General features: G+C 39.6%; 1 protein-coding gene across 1 annotated transcript in view; it reads left to right on the forward strand.

Annotated features, from left to right (window-relative positions):
- The window catches only part of DDX41 (DEAD-box helicase 41), a 34,957-nt gene extending 21,445 nt beyond the window's left edge, over positions 1-13,512 (forward strand). The window contains exons 10-17 of the mRNA XM_077472525.1: positions 4,837-4,999; positions 5,405-5,536; positions 5,698-5,769; positions 6,427-6,523; positions 7,988-8,137; positions 10,284-10,355; positions 10,459-10,569; positions 12,321-13,512. Coding sequence (XP_077328651.1) covers positions 4,837-4,999; positions 5,405-5,536; positions 5,698-5,769; positions 6,427-6,523; positions 7,988-8,137; positions 10,284-10,355; positions 10,459-10,569; positions 12,321-12,457 — 934 coding nt within the window. The 3' untranslated portion in view covers positions 12,458-13,512. The remainder of the gene's footprint in view (positions 1-4,836; positions 5,000-5,404; positions 5,537-5,697; positions 5,770-6,426; positions 6,524-7,987; positions 8,138-10,283; positions 10,356-10,458; positions 10,570-12,320) is intronic.
- The last annotated feature ends 1,139 nt before the right edge of the window (positions 13,513-14,651 follow it).

Here is a 14,651-nt window from a genome sequence, read left to right on the forward strand (position 1 = left end):
AGATTAAGGGCTCAAGGTATAAAAATTCTAGCTTACTTAGACGATCTATTCTTGATAGACCAGTTGGTAGCCCGCTTAGACCAAAGTTTGGTCACCACAGTCTGCTACCTGGAATACCTAGGTTGGATTCTCAACCTAGAGAAATCTTCTTTAAAACGATCAAAGAGATTGGAATACTTGGGTCTGATCATAGATACAGCTCAGAAGAGGGTGTTCTTGCATTCCCTCCTGTTCTGTTGCTTCTGTGGTTTCTACACAGGATCAAGCAGGAAGGGAAGGAGCGTGATTCTTGTGGCCCAGGAGATCTTGGTATGCAGAGATTGTAAAGATGGCGGTAGGAGACCCATGGACTCTGCCACCACGACCAGACCTTCTCTTGCAAGATCCGGTATTCCATCCTACCTTACAAACGCTAAATTTAACGTTTTGGCTATTGAGACCCACATTCTGAAGAAGCGTGGGCTATCAAGTTCAGTAGTGTCTACTCTGGTTAATGCCAGGAAACCGGCCTCCAGAGTCATATTATAGAGTCTGGAAGGCATATGTCTCCTGGTGTGAATCCAGGGGTTGGCACCCCAGGAAATATGTCCTAGGTAGGATCCCTGATTTTCTACAGATGGGATTAGAATGAAACTGGCCTTGAGTACTATCAAAGGCCAGGTTTCGACCTTATCGGTATTATTTCAATGACCGCTTGCTTCGCATTATCTGGTTCGTCGCTTTATTGAGGGGGTAACGTGGTGTAATCCTCCGATTAGGTCACCCCTGAACCCTTGGGACTTGAATTTAGTCCTGTCGGCATTACAGAAACAGCCTTTTGAGCCGATAAGACATATTCTCTTGGTCCTTTTTAACAAGGAAATTTGTTTTTCTGGTAGCCATATGTTCTGCAAGAAGGGTATCAGAGTTGGCTGCTCTTTCTTGTAAAGAACCATATTTGATTATTCACAAGGATAAGGTTGTATTGTGTTCCTCATCAAAAATTTGTGTCCGGTTTTCATTTGAACCAGGATATTATTCTACCTTTATTTTCCCCATAAGCCTGTTCTGCGGGAAGAAAGGTCACTACATTCTCTTGATGTGGTGAGAGCAGTCAAGGTCTACTTGAAGGTGGCTGCTCAAGTTCATCAAACAGATGTTTTTGTTTTGTGTTGCCTGAAGGCCCTAAGAGAGGACAGGCAGCATCGAATTATACTATTTCTAAATGTATTCGTCAAGTGATTGTTCAAGCTTATGGTTTAAAGAGGAAAGTTCCACATTTTTCATATTAAAGCGCACTCCACCAGGGCTGTTAGTACCTCCTGGACAGTGCATCACCAAGCCTCCGTGGCTCAAATCTGCAAGGCCGCAACTTGGTCTTCAGTCCATACTTTTACCAGATTCTATCAAGTAGATGTAAAAGGTCATGAGGATATTGCCTCTAGTCTCTTGGTGCCCTACTTTTTCCCTTCAGTTGGCATTGCTATGGGACATCCCACATAGTAACTACCATGGCTCTGTGTACTGTGATGTATGATAAGAAAATACGATTTTTATAACAGCTTACCTGTAAAATCCTTTTTTTGAAGTACATCAGGGGATAAGGAGGCCCCTCCCTTCTTTCTAGTATACACATGTATTGCTTTGCTACAAAAACTGAGGTACTCCCAGTAGTGGGAGGGGTTATATAGGGACTGGACTTCCTGTCTTAGGGTGTGCCAGTGTCCATCACCTGAAGGTGGCCTATAACCCACATAGTAACTACTATGGCGCTGTGTCCCCTGATGTACACCAAAGAAAAGGATTCTACACGTAAGCTGTTAGAAAAATCCTATTTTTCACGACATAGCAAAAAATCTACCTGAAGAGCCTGAGTTGTAGTCTTGTGCTTGTCACCTGTTGGCGGCAAGTGCTAAATACTTAACTGAAAAGAACTAAAAATACACTTCAAACGTTTGGTAGATTTTTATGTTCAAGATGGGGAAAAAAAAAAAAAAAACACTATTCACTCACTCCTTTTTTAAATGACTAAGAACAATTTGCTAGGAGGGCCCTGACTCCTACATACCCTTTCATCCTCCCTAGTGTAATCTTCATATATCTATCTATCTTATACTGTGTTACTGGTCTTCATTCTTCTGTAAAGTGCTACATGTGCTTAGGCGTGCCATATGAATGAGCAGACATTTCAGCAGTGCAACTTAGTTAAAATATATATTGTATTTATATAATATTGTGAAGCCTCAAAGCTGCTTGGCTGAAACTTGATGCACATATTTTTCTTGTCTTTTGTAATGCAATCCCTGCATTATCTGTTTGTGAGGTATCTGTAAGGACTTGTTAGTGTTGTCAACATTTTTAATAACCTTTAATACTTTAATAACTCTTTGACAGCATTGGCTTGCCACGTGTAGCACTGCATATAGCTGGATGTAAAATGAACAACATGAGTCTAAAGCTTAATACTAGTACAAAGAGTAATTTACATACCTAACAACCAGTCCGCTTTTTACAGACCAGTGCATTAAGAAATGGGTCCTGTTTTAACTGTCCAAATATCTTTGCCTTATTAAAATTGCCCTGTAGTTTGCCAAATGTAGGGCATACAGCCTTGTGTCATTTAAAAAACAAAACAAACAAAAAAAAAACTCAATATTGCTGTGTGTGTGTGTGTGTGTGTGTGTGTGTGTGTGTGTGTGTGTGTGTGTGTGTGTGTATATGTATGTGTGTGTGTGTATATGTATATGTATGTGTGTGTGTGTATATGTATATGTGTGTGTGTGTGTGTGTGTGTGTGTGTGTGTGTGTGTGTGTGTGTGTGTATGTATGTATGTATGTATATATGTATGTGTATATATATATATATATATATATATATATATATATATATATATATATATATATATATATATATATATATATATATATATACACATGCATGCAGGCGTCTCAATACTTTTGGTAATATAGTGTGTATGTGTATATACACTCACCAGCCACTTTATTAGGTACACCTTGCTAGTACTGGGTTTGACCCCCCTTTTGCCTTTGAAACTGCCTAATTCTTTGTGGCATAAATTCAACAAGGTGTTGGAAACTTTCCTCAGATTTTGGTCCATATTGACATGATAGCATCACACAGTTGCTGCAGATTTTTTGGCTGCACATCCATGGTGTGAATCTTCGGTTCCACCACATCCCAAAGGTGCTTGATTGAGATCTGGTGACTGTGGAGGCCATTGGAGTAAACCTGTGGTGAGAGGATTTGACGTTTGTGACATGGTGCATTTACCCTGCTTTAAGTAGCCATCAGAAGATGGGTACACTGTAGTCATAAAGGGATGGACATGGTCAATAACAATACTCAGTAGGCTGTGGTGTTTAAACGATGCTCAATTGGTACTAAGTGGTCCAAAGTGTGGCAAGAAAATATCCCTCGCACCATTACACCACCAGCCTGAACCAACAATACAAGACAGGATGGATCAATGCTTTCATGCTGCTATCTGAATGTCACAGATGAAATTGAGACTCGTCAGATTAGGCAACGTTTTTCCAATCTTCTATTGTCCAATTTTGGTGAGCCTTTGTGAATTGCTGCCTCAGTTTCCTGTTCCTAGCTGACAGGAGTGGCACCCGGTGTGGTCTTATGCTGCTGTAGCCCAGCTGCTTCAAGGTTTGATGTGTTGTGTGCTCAGAGATGGTATTCTGCATACCTTGGTTGTAACGAGTGGTTATTTGAGTTACTGTTGCCTTTCTATCATCTCAAACCAGTCTGCTCATTCTCCTCTGACATCCAACAAGGTATTTTTATCCACACAACTCCTGCTCACTGGATTTTATTTTTTTTGGCCCATTCTCTGTAAACCCTAGAGATGGCTGTTTGTGAAAATCCTGGTAAGATCACGAGTTTTTTAAATACTCCGACCAGCCAGTCCGGCACCAACAACCATGATTGACTGATTAGCAATTTGTGTTACCAAGCAATTGAACAGGTGTACCTAATAAAGTGGCCGAAGAGTGTATGTGCGTGTGTATGTCTGTTATTAATAATAAATATATATATTGTTTATACAGGATTTATATAGCGCCAACAGTTTGCTTAGCACTTTAGAACATGAGGGCAGACAGTACACTCACAATACAAATCAATACAGGAGGGATCAGAGGGCCCTGCTCATTAGAGCTTACAATCTAGAAGGGGGGATCAAGTGGAACAAAAGGTAATAACTGTGGGGGGTGAGCTTATGGAGAAAATGAAAATACAGTTAGGTGTGGGTAGGGTAGGCTTCTCTGAAGAGAAGGATTATCTAAAAGCTAATAGAGTAGGAGATAAGCGGACAGATTGGGGTAAGGCATTCCATAGCATTGGAGAAGCTTTGGAAAAGTCCTGGCGGTGAGCATGGGAGGAGGTGATGAGGGAGCTAGAGCAGGAGGTCTAGACTAGGCTAGTGATGTAGCTGGGGGCTAAATTGTGGATGGCTTTGTAAGTAGTTGTTAGTGTGTTAGTTGTTCTGCTGTATGCTTGTAAGAGGTGTTGGTAAGTATATGTAAATGGTGAATAGACAAGAGAAAAATAAAGGAAAGGAAAAAGGGTCATTATCTAACAACCAATAACTAAGAGATTTTTGCCCGAAGAGGCATAGCAGCATTGGCTAGTTATGAGACAAAAGAAAAATCATTTAGTACACCCTTTTAAATTCATCCCATAAACTGTAGCTTTTTGTAAACGAGTCGTTTTCCTGCTTTTAGAGAATTTTCTTTTGTTGTTTTCGAGTGTAATGTATAGTAACAATAAAAGCAAGTTACACCTGGAAAAAACTGCTAAACACACATTACATTTATTTTCTGTATTAGGGGAGTTCACATGATGGTGGCAACTCCAGGTCGGCTTATGGACCTCCTACAGAAAAAGATGGTGAGCCTGGATATCTGCAGGTATCTGGCTCTGGATGAGGCTGATCGTATGATTGATATGGGCTTTGAAGAGGATATTAGGACCATCTTTTCTTACTTTAAGGTTAGATGCTAACCTTCCACTTATTACGTTTATCGCCTGTGTTTTTTTTTTTTTTTTTTTTATTGTTTTTTTTTTTTTTTTTGGGGGGGGGTTGTTATTCTTGCATATGAACACATTTTCTATTAATCTCTTAGTTACTCTAGCAAAGAAAACATTTTCTGTGTGTTTACTGTACACATTTTTTCTTATTGCACTGCCTTCTAAGTTAAACGTTGAGCATAGGTGAAATTACACTGTGTTAATAATCATCTCCAGCCATATCTGTAATGTGTGTTTTCCAATATAAAGGTTTCCCTGCCAATTATATATCTAAAAAAAAAAAAACTACAGTTGGGCTTTAAATAGGCCAATTTTTCACATTGTCTTTTTTTTTTTTTTTTTTTTTTTTTTACCTTCTGCATATAGGGGCAGCGACAGACATTGCTTTTTAGTGCCACTATGCCCAAGAAGATCCAGAACTTTGCCAAGAGTGCCCTTGTAAAGCCAGTCACCATTAACGTGGGGCGAGCAGGTGCTGCCAGCTTAGATGTGATACAAGTAAGGCCCTTCTCTTTACATTTCTATACAAGTCCCTTTTCAAAGTTTGTAAAGTATAACCTGTCTGGTAATGTAAATAGCATGAGCACATATGGTGTCTCAATAGCTATGTAAAATGTAATGGTATAAAACCACTTATGTCATGCTTTTCCATTTTTCAGGAAGTGGAATATGTCAAGGAGGAAGCAAAGATGGTTTATTTATTAGAGTGTTTGCAGAAGACTCCCCCTCCTGTGAGTATAATAATTTAACCAGTTATTAAAAATGCAGAAAAATAGTATTTTAATAGTCAAAAAAAGCAAATAGAATAGCTGTTCTGTGTCGAAAAGCCTGCCACAAGCACAGACCTATATTTTTTCCATTGTTGAAGCAGTGACTTTTTTTTTTTTTTTTTTGTAAATTCTGCATATGGTCCTGCTGCAGCTGCTGATGTCAAGAAAGGAATCTCTGGCTGATTGCTTTAGCAGCACTGGTGATGTTGTGTTGGACAAAAAGGCTAGCCAATCCCCTTTGATACTCTGTCATGCTAATTCAGTTACATTCTGAGTTCCTGAGGCTCTGGTATTAATTGCAAAAAGGGTGAATACAATGTAGTAACCTAACCTGTTTTTCAATCAATAACAAAAAAAAAAAAAGTGAGTGAAGAACAAATTATGTTTTTTTGCTTTGTGCTCCATGTTTAGGACGGAGATGATTTTGTACTGAATTTTTATATGTGTAAGAAACTATAAATGTGAACATGAAGTTTTATACACAAAATATTTAAAAAGCTCAAGATAATGGAGGAGAAATACGACCAGTTCAGTGTACAATCTATACATTTTCAGACCTCCTTGCCCTTGGACTGCATGTTTGTCTACCCACTATACATTCTAAATTCTTTTTTTTAGGTGCTGATATTTGCAGAGAAGAAGGCAGATGTAGATGCTATACATGAATATCTGCTTCTCAAGGGGGTGGAGGCAGTGGCTATACATGGAGGCAAAGGTGAGAATTGTATTATCTTTTTGCCTTTTATGAATTTCTTTACGCTGAGCACACAAGTAGAAAGTTTACATGTAATTGGCCTTTGACATTTGCACAATAAAGGGGCAAGCGGGCCGAATATTGGCCAGCATTAGAAACCGGTTGTCCGGTGTCCTACCTGTTAGAACTCAATAGCTCAACAAGGGAGATCACTACAGTTCTAGGGCGCATATTATCTATGATCCTAATAGTTTTCCCCTACCGGAGACTCCAGGTTTTTGTGTATTTCTCACGGTTGTGTTGTGCAGTAAGGACCAAGTCCTCCACCTTCTGCAGCCAACATGCAGTGTTTGGCAGACACTGCTGTTTCCAGTAAAGAGGTAGTCATGCCTTAGTGGCATTTAATAAGTGGCATACTAGGGATTTTTTTGTATTTTGGCAAGTAATTTATTGTCCAATACCACTTCTGCAGGGGCTTCCCCACCACTCCCTGAAGTATTATTAGGCACAGAAATTTCCAAATGTCACCTCACTGGTTTCCGCTTTCTGCATCTTGGAAAGTTCTGATGTGTAGTAGCTACATGTTGCTCTTTGTACCTGTGTGTCTCGGTAACAATTTTTTCAATACCTCTTTGGTCAGAAATAATTGTAAGTATGCCAAGGGGTTGTTGTGTTTTTCATGCCAGATGCTCCGTGATCCGTACCACAGTCAATAGAGCACCAAGTTCGGACCTCACTGAGTTAAGTCGCAGAAGCGTTGCTGTTGTCTTTCAGTGTCTGATGACTAATTTCCCCATGAATCACTATCGCTCAATTCTGCAAGTGATTCTAATTCACTATCGCTCTTTTCTAGCTGGTCTAAAACCGCTTTTGAACTAAAGGGACACTTTTTGGACATTCTCAAGTTTCTAGGCAGAAAGAATGGTAAAAGGGCACTGGACAAAGCACTAGGGGCAAAATCTGAGGTGAAATGGTTTGAGACAATAATGTAATCCTAACAGATTACAATGTATTGTGTGTGTGTGTTATGTTATGTTTTGAACTTTTTTGAATTTCCTGCCTGGCTCTGCCCCCCTGCGCTCGCAGGAAAGGGAACCCGGAAGACTGTTGCATCGGCCGTAGGACACAGCGGGAGGATCGTAGGGACAAGGTAAGTACCATTACAGGGATACTACAGTGTAACCCCAAGTGTGGCTCGGGGTTACCCCTTTTGGTACTGAAAATTAACCCCAGGCCACACTTGGGATTACCACCAGGGACGTCAACTTAATACGTATAATTATGCATTTAAAAGGGTGCCTCTGACTGGTCCTTTATACCGTGCTATTTAGGACAACATGCAGCCAAATATAAGAATATTGTTCTGCTTAATGCTGTTAATTCATCTTGCACCAAACAAGGTTACAGTTGGCATACTATGCTTGTACATTTTCCACACCACTTTTTGTTTCTTATCTGTCAACACGCCTTGTCTTGCTCTTTCAGATCAAGAGGAAAGAACAAAAGCAATTGAGGCTTTCCGAGAAGGCAAGAAAGATGTTCTGGTTGCTACTGATGTTGCTTCCAAAGGTCTGGACTTTCCAGCTATACAGCATGTGATCAACTATGATATGCCAGAGGAGATAGAGAACTATGGTGAGTGTGAAACATCAGATGCATGCTGCTGGGATGTGAGGGAGTGTTAACCGTTCTGCAGTTCTTGTATGTGCTGTTCCTGGTAGTACATTTTAATGATCTCTGCGTATGCTGTTAGTGAAAATGCAATGCATCTTAAGTGCATAGTTCTCCTTCTAAGAGAGGAAGGATTTAGGGGTACACCTAGTTGGAGCATCACAATAGTTTTTTTTTTTTTTTTTTTTTTAATCTGTTTATTAAATTTAATAACATTCAACAGAAAAAACAACATACATACATACATACATAGGTCATGACAGAGTAGACTTGCCAGGGTGGAGCATCACAATAGTTAGGATAGCAAATGGTTAGGACTACTGTGGGGGTGGGGGTGCACATTTCCCAGCCACTGGGGCTAAAAGGCTGCTTGTGGCAAATGCCTTAATACACATCACTTGTAAAAGGCCAACAAAGTACTTTGCGTTCAGAGGAATGGTGCCTGCTTTATCTGGCAAGATTTGATACTGAATTTGAATAAATTTTAGTTTAATAAATGGAAACAGGTTTGAGATGACAGTGCCCCATATTTTTTAGGTTAGAGTATGTGGACTTGATTAGCTTCTTTAAGTTGATGCTGTAAAGCATGTTGTTTTTATGAAAGTCAGGCTGGATAGTCCTGGTGTGTTTTTTTGATTTTACTGTACACAAAATGGATGATGTGTACAATAGAATGGCATTTGTTTTATCACAACAATGTCGGTGCCAGAGAGGAGAATTTTGCATGTCAATTGACCACCCAAAAGTCGTCGCCTTCATTAAGTGAAACAGTCAGCTTTGTGGCTTCAAATCTCGCTTTCAACTGCGCATGTGCAAACCACGCTGCACTTTGTGATTGATCCCAGGAGGCTGCAGGGGAGCAAGGGCAAGCCAAACTTCCTCTCAGATTGCTGGTAATCTGACCGGAAATGGGGAAGCTGTTACCTGTCATAAATCGGGTATACACCCCCCTCCCTCCCTCCCCCTCCAAAAAAAAGTAAAGGGGGAGGGAGAAGGGAGGGTGGAACTTCCCCTTTTGGGTGAAGTTCCGCTTTAATAAGGAGAGAGGGCCACCATAATCCCCGGTGATTTTAAAATCTTTATAATCCATCAAAATCTTATAAGAAAACTGTTATAAGAGAAATATTCTTCTATTCTCAGTCTTTTTATGAGCAGTCTTGCTCTCATATTGATATTCCAGCTTCATTACTTTAAGTCACAGACCTTAAATGCGTATATATAGCTGAGGGATACTGCATTTTCTCTAAACTGTTTTCACTTCAGGCTTGTTCTGGATTGTAATTGAGAAACATAAAACCAGACATGGCCAGGGTAACCAGTATTTACAGGAGGCCAGCAGTGGTAGCCTCTGGTTGCTCTTATGTCAGGTGTGCTTTAAATCTTAGTTATAGGTTAGTTATAGGGTATGCAGGACCATCTCTTAGCGGTAGCAAAGGTTCCACTGGGTCTGCAATCTCTTACACAAATGTCCCGGTTTAAGAAAACCGTTCCATCTGCAGGCATAGATCTTTGCCACAATAGTGACTATACTGTGCTTTTAGTAAAGTTTCATCAATGCATGATCTCCCTTCGCTTAGTGAACAGTTTAACCAGTGTACTTTGCAGACGGGCCCTGGTATCCTCTCATTGTATCCTTGCTCTCAGCTATCCGAGCCTCGTTGTCACTCCCAAAGCTGCCCAGGGCACTTCTGTTGGGTTCCTCAGAGTTCAGCCTCAGTCTTACTTTAATCAGCTGGATCCCCTCCAGCAAACTCTTAGGCTCACCTCACCTTATATTTCATAGGAGATCAAATTAGCTTAGCTCTTCCTTGATCAATAGGACTCGCAAATAATTGATGCTAATGCAGGAAATCTTGTGGACCACCAGCAAAAAATAACGTGCTAACCATTGTATGTTCTGAAAAAAACAATTTGTTCATCCAATCCTTTCTCAAGCTGAGTCAGACATCTGTTTGTGGAAGATTATTAGAGAGAGTACTATATTGACTTTAAATCAATATAGTGGGCAAAGTGCTGGCTCTTTTCTTATCAATTTGATTTTTGGTGGGGTTTCTTTAAAGGGATAGCACACAGATCTTGTCTTTAACTAAATCGCCTTTATTCTGTTTAGTCCACAGAATAGGACGTACTGGTCGATCGGGTAACACTGGCATTGCGACCACTTTTATTAACAAGTCATGCGGTAAGTATATTTGTTTGTGGTCATTAGACTTCACTTGGTGACTTTTTGTATGGTTATGGTGATTTAGAATTCATAATAACAAATTTACCATTTCGTGTTGCAGATGAGTCTGTTTTGATGGACCTGAAGGCTCTGCTTCTGGAGGCCAAGCAGCGTGTACCTCCTGTACTGCAAGTGCTCAATGGCAGTGATGAAACCATGCTGGATATTGGAGGTGAGCAATCCCAAACATCACCACTAATTTTCTCTGAGCTCTGTATTCACATGTTTGCCATTGTTTTAGGCATTTCCACATGTGAACAGCTTATATTCCTCTTACATTGAACATTTAGAGATTAAAGGGTATAATTACGATGCCCTGAGATGTGCAAACAGATTAGTGTAAAGGGCGTTGCTCTTAAAGGCATGAGCTGAGCAGTGTTTGTTTGGTTCCTATTTGTCTCCTGAAAGCTGTAAATGAGACTTTAAAGCCTGGATTACATTGGTATTGTGCAAAGGCTGTTTTATAGTAGATCGATATAAGGATGGTAATTACTGTATATTTGTCCTTCAATTCATGTAAGTACTAGTTGATATATACTTTTGAGGCATTTAATAAAATACAGAAACAGTAATCCCGCCCAAAATGCATTGTAGGAGGTGGAACTTGGCACACTATCAATTTTCCTGATGTTACCAGTTGCAGATGTGTTTAGTTGTTTCCTTTTTTAGATGTTTTTTCTGATCAGCTAACAGAACTCTTGAGTCTTATGGGTTTCAAAAACAATATTTAAGTGGAACCTGGTGCAACATTATCCTCCTGCTTCTTTTATGTATTGGATATTCCAACAGAGAGATCTCCCTTTCATAGTTCACAACTCAGTTCCTGTCCATTTTCTGAGTTTTTTGTGTTCTCAAGCAGAGATCTCATCATTGGAATCCCTGTGAGTTAAGAAATTGTTAGATGGTTTAACTCTCCAGTGCTTACAAAAAAAAGTGCTTGTTTTGGGTGACCAACACTTAAAAAATAAAATAAAAAAATCTGACGGCTGGTTATTTGTTTTTATTTAAACCATAGACGGATGATTTTATTTTATTTTTTTTCTCCAACCATGTGGTTGGGAAATCCCTCCTGCGGAGCTATTCCTGCCTGGGAGAACACACAATGCTTATTGGTTGCGCCTATACCCACTGGCAATAATTGCATGAAAAATCTGACAGGCTGGTTGTACCCAATTTGGCCAATTAACTTGGGTACAATCAGCCTGCTTTATAGATGGTTTCAAATCTCGGCCGGTCCCTGATGAAAGGAAGATATTCAAACTATTTATGGCCAGCTTTAATAGTGCTTTTTGTTAAGATGACTAGTCCCCCTTTTTGGATTTGTACATTTTGATTTGATTCCTTATCTAATCTCTGGGGGGTAAATCTCTCTAGCTCTGCCCCTAATGTTTTAAAGGGTATTGTCCTATATGACATGTTAAAAATACTATATGGACACTTTTTCAATATATAGCACGTTAACCATTAAAAGTTGAATATTATTACCCCTTCTGCCTTCCAAAATCCACCTGACTTCTGAGTTTGTTTAAAGTTTTACACTGTTATTCCTGTTGGCATAAAACATAAACTAGACTGAAAATGCAGTATGCTAATCTTGCCTAAAACATAGTTTGGGCAGGGTGAACAATGGAATAGAGGTGTGTTGCATGTCATTACCATAAATGGAGTCTCACATTTTGAGGTGTTCCTGTTTTAACACATCTAACATTTTGTATGATTTTGTTGCATGCTGCACCAAACTGCAAGGTGTGCACTGTGATCTGTAATAGATATGGTTACTTGAATGTCTTGACAGGTTGATATGCTACAAGGTTCACCCAAAACACAAACTGTCGTGGCTACTGCCTTTTCTATAATAATAAATGGATACATCAGCAATTATAATTTTGGCTCTAATCTGTGTTTTTTTTTTTCTGTCTTTAGAGGAACGAGGCTGTGCCTTTTGCGGAGGTTTGGGTCATCGTATCACAGATTGTCCCAAACTGGAAGCAATGCAAACCAAACAAGTCAGCACCATTGGAAGAAAAGACTACCTTGCCACCGGTTCCATGGATTTCTAAGGGTGGAAGGCCACGGCTGGCTCTTACATGGAGGATTCTATTTTGTGAATCTCTTGGATGTATCTGTACATTGAGCGATGTCTCTGTCTTAAAGAAATACTCTACAGCAAAGTATGTATTTATTTGTGGTGATTTACCTGGTAGTGACTCGTCCTCTGGGCACCAAAACTTAAGTTTCTATGAAACCTTTTATCTGCTCTCAGAACATGTATAAATCCCCCCAACTGTATACATTTTTACTTGTATCATTATCTTTCTGTATTTTTATGGTTGGTGAACACTGTGATGTCTGTCTCCATAATGTGTCTGCCTATGAACTGTCTCTTTTAATGCTCTCCTCAACAGACTGTGAGAGTGTCAGCATGGAGTTCTTTTGATGATGGTAAGCCACATTATGGGAGATTGCATTCTGACTAATGAAGTGTGCATTGCCAACTGGTAATATTGGAAAAAATATCAATTGCTAATTCTCTATTTTGTACTGATTACTTCTTCTGCTGTAAATCCTCAATAAAAGATTGTGAACACAATAAAAGATGAGTGAAATGTTAAGTTTTTAAAGAAAACAAATGAGTAAAATTCATTTCACACTTGTTTGACTTAGGATCCAACTTGTGAAAGCCAAAATCTCAGGACATGTAAAATGCAATGTATCTCTGAGAGCCATTCCAATTATCACTACAGAAGTCACTGCGACTACAGAAAAGGTACCTGCACTACTTTGATCTGACTTTGACACAGCGTCAATGCCAGAGAGTGTAAAAGTCTTATCAAAGTAATTTCAAAGTCGGACTCCAAAGTTGTACCAAAAATGGTACAACTTTGGAGTCAGCTAGTGTGAAAGGAGCCTAAAAGAACCTAAAGGAACAAAAAACAAAAGGTTTTGCTTTTCAATGTTAATTGATTTATTTTTACCCAGGCCAATTCTGACATTTCTCACATGCATGAAAACATCTTCCTCTTTTCTTTGCTAGAAAATTACTTGGAACCCCCATTTTTTTTTTAAATTGCATGAATGTAATGTCCTGGAGAATAAAATGGTGTTTTTTGCTGTGTGGGTTTTTTTTGTTTTTTTTAATCATGATATTTGCACAATGGTTTATCAAATGCAAATTTTCAGGAAAAAAAATGCTTCTGAAAAACTCAGTGTAAATAGATACCTAATATAATATGTCACACTTTTAAAATTGTGGAATGGAAACAAACTATGGTACATTAAATGATCCATAGAATGTGCTTTAAAGCCTTTACAAGTTACCAGTTTAGAGTTACACAGGAGGTCTGGCATTAGAATTATTGCTCTCACTCTGACCTTCGTGGCGATGCCTCACTGTTTTACTTATGGTGTGGGATTTATGTGCGTGTTCACATTTGTGCATGGGGGGGGGGTTGGCTGGCTTTAAAAATGTTATTTACATTTACACAGTTTTTATGATCAGATGCTTGCCTAGCCAGTAACAGCTAGCAAACAACAAACCCAAACCGGAACTGACTAAACTCTTGATGCTTTCAGACTTATTTGTGACACAGTAGGGAAAGAAACAGATGTTCCTTCTCCTCCTTTGTCTGTCTGCAGCTGGCCCATACAGCAGTTGGGAAGTGGTTAAAATGACCAAAACATGGCTGTGTGGGGCGCGCGGGCAGGTCATGTCATTCATTCATTCATTCAGAGTTCTGTGAATATGAAGCTAAAAGTACCAACCGCCTTTGCGGCTGTTGGCTTGTTGTTCCCAAGGAACTACCACAGCACTAATGAGTGCTGTGGTAGTTCATTGATTGTTCCTGTCAGTGTGAAACTGCTTGTTCATACGGGCTGACAGCTTACACTGACGGTCTGCAGGAGCCCTACATGGCACCAGCAATCTTCTGATTGCTGGGGCAATACTTTAAAGGCTCCTAAAAAAAAAAAATGTAAATAATTTTTTTCCCTGCAAAAAAATATGCATTTATAATTTACCGTATCTACTTGAGTATAGGCCGGCCTGAGTATAAGCTGAGGCACCTAATTTTACCACAAAAAACTGGGAAAACTTCTTGACTCAAGTATAAGTCTAGGGTGAGAAATGCAGCTATTGTAAGTGGAAAAGAGCGTCAACAATGCTCATCTGCAGCCTTACTCTGCCTATCTCCCTGCACTGTGTCCACCTGCAGCCTCACTCTGCCCATCTCCCTGCGCTGTGTCCATCTGCAGCCT

Source organism: Lithobates pipiens, unplaced genomic scaffold (genome assembly GCF_037356315.1).
Source record: "Lithobates pipiens isolate NorthernLeopardFrog02 unplaced genomic scaffold, aLitPip1_a1.2 Scaffold_8, whole genome shotgun sequence".
NCBI classification, from domain to species: domain Eukaryota; kingdom Metazoa; phylum Chordata; class Amphibia; order Anura; family Ranidae; genus Lithobates; species Lithobates pipiens.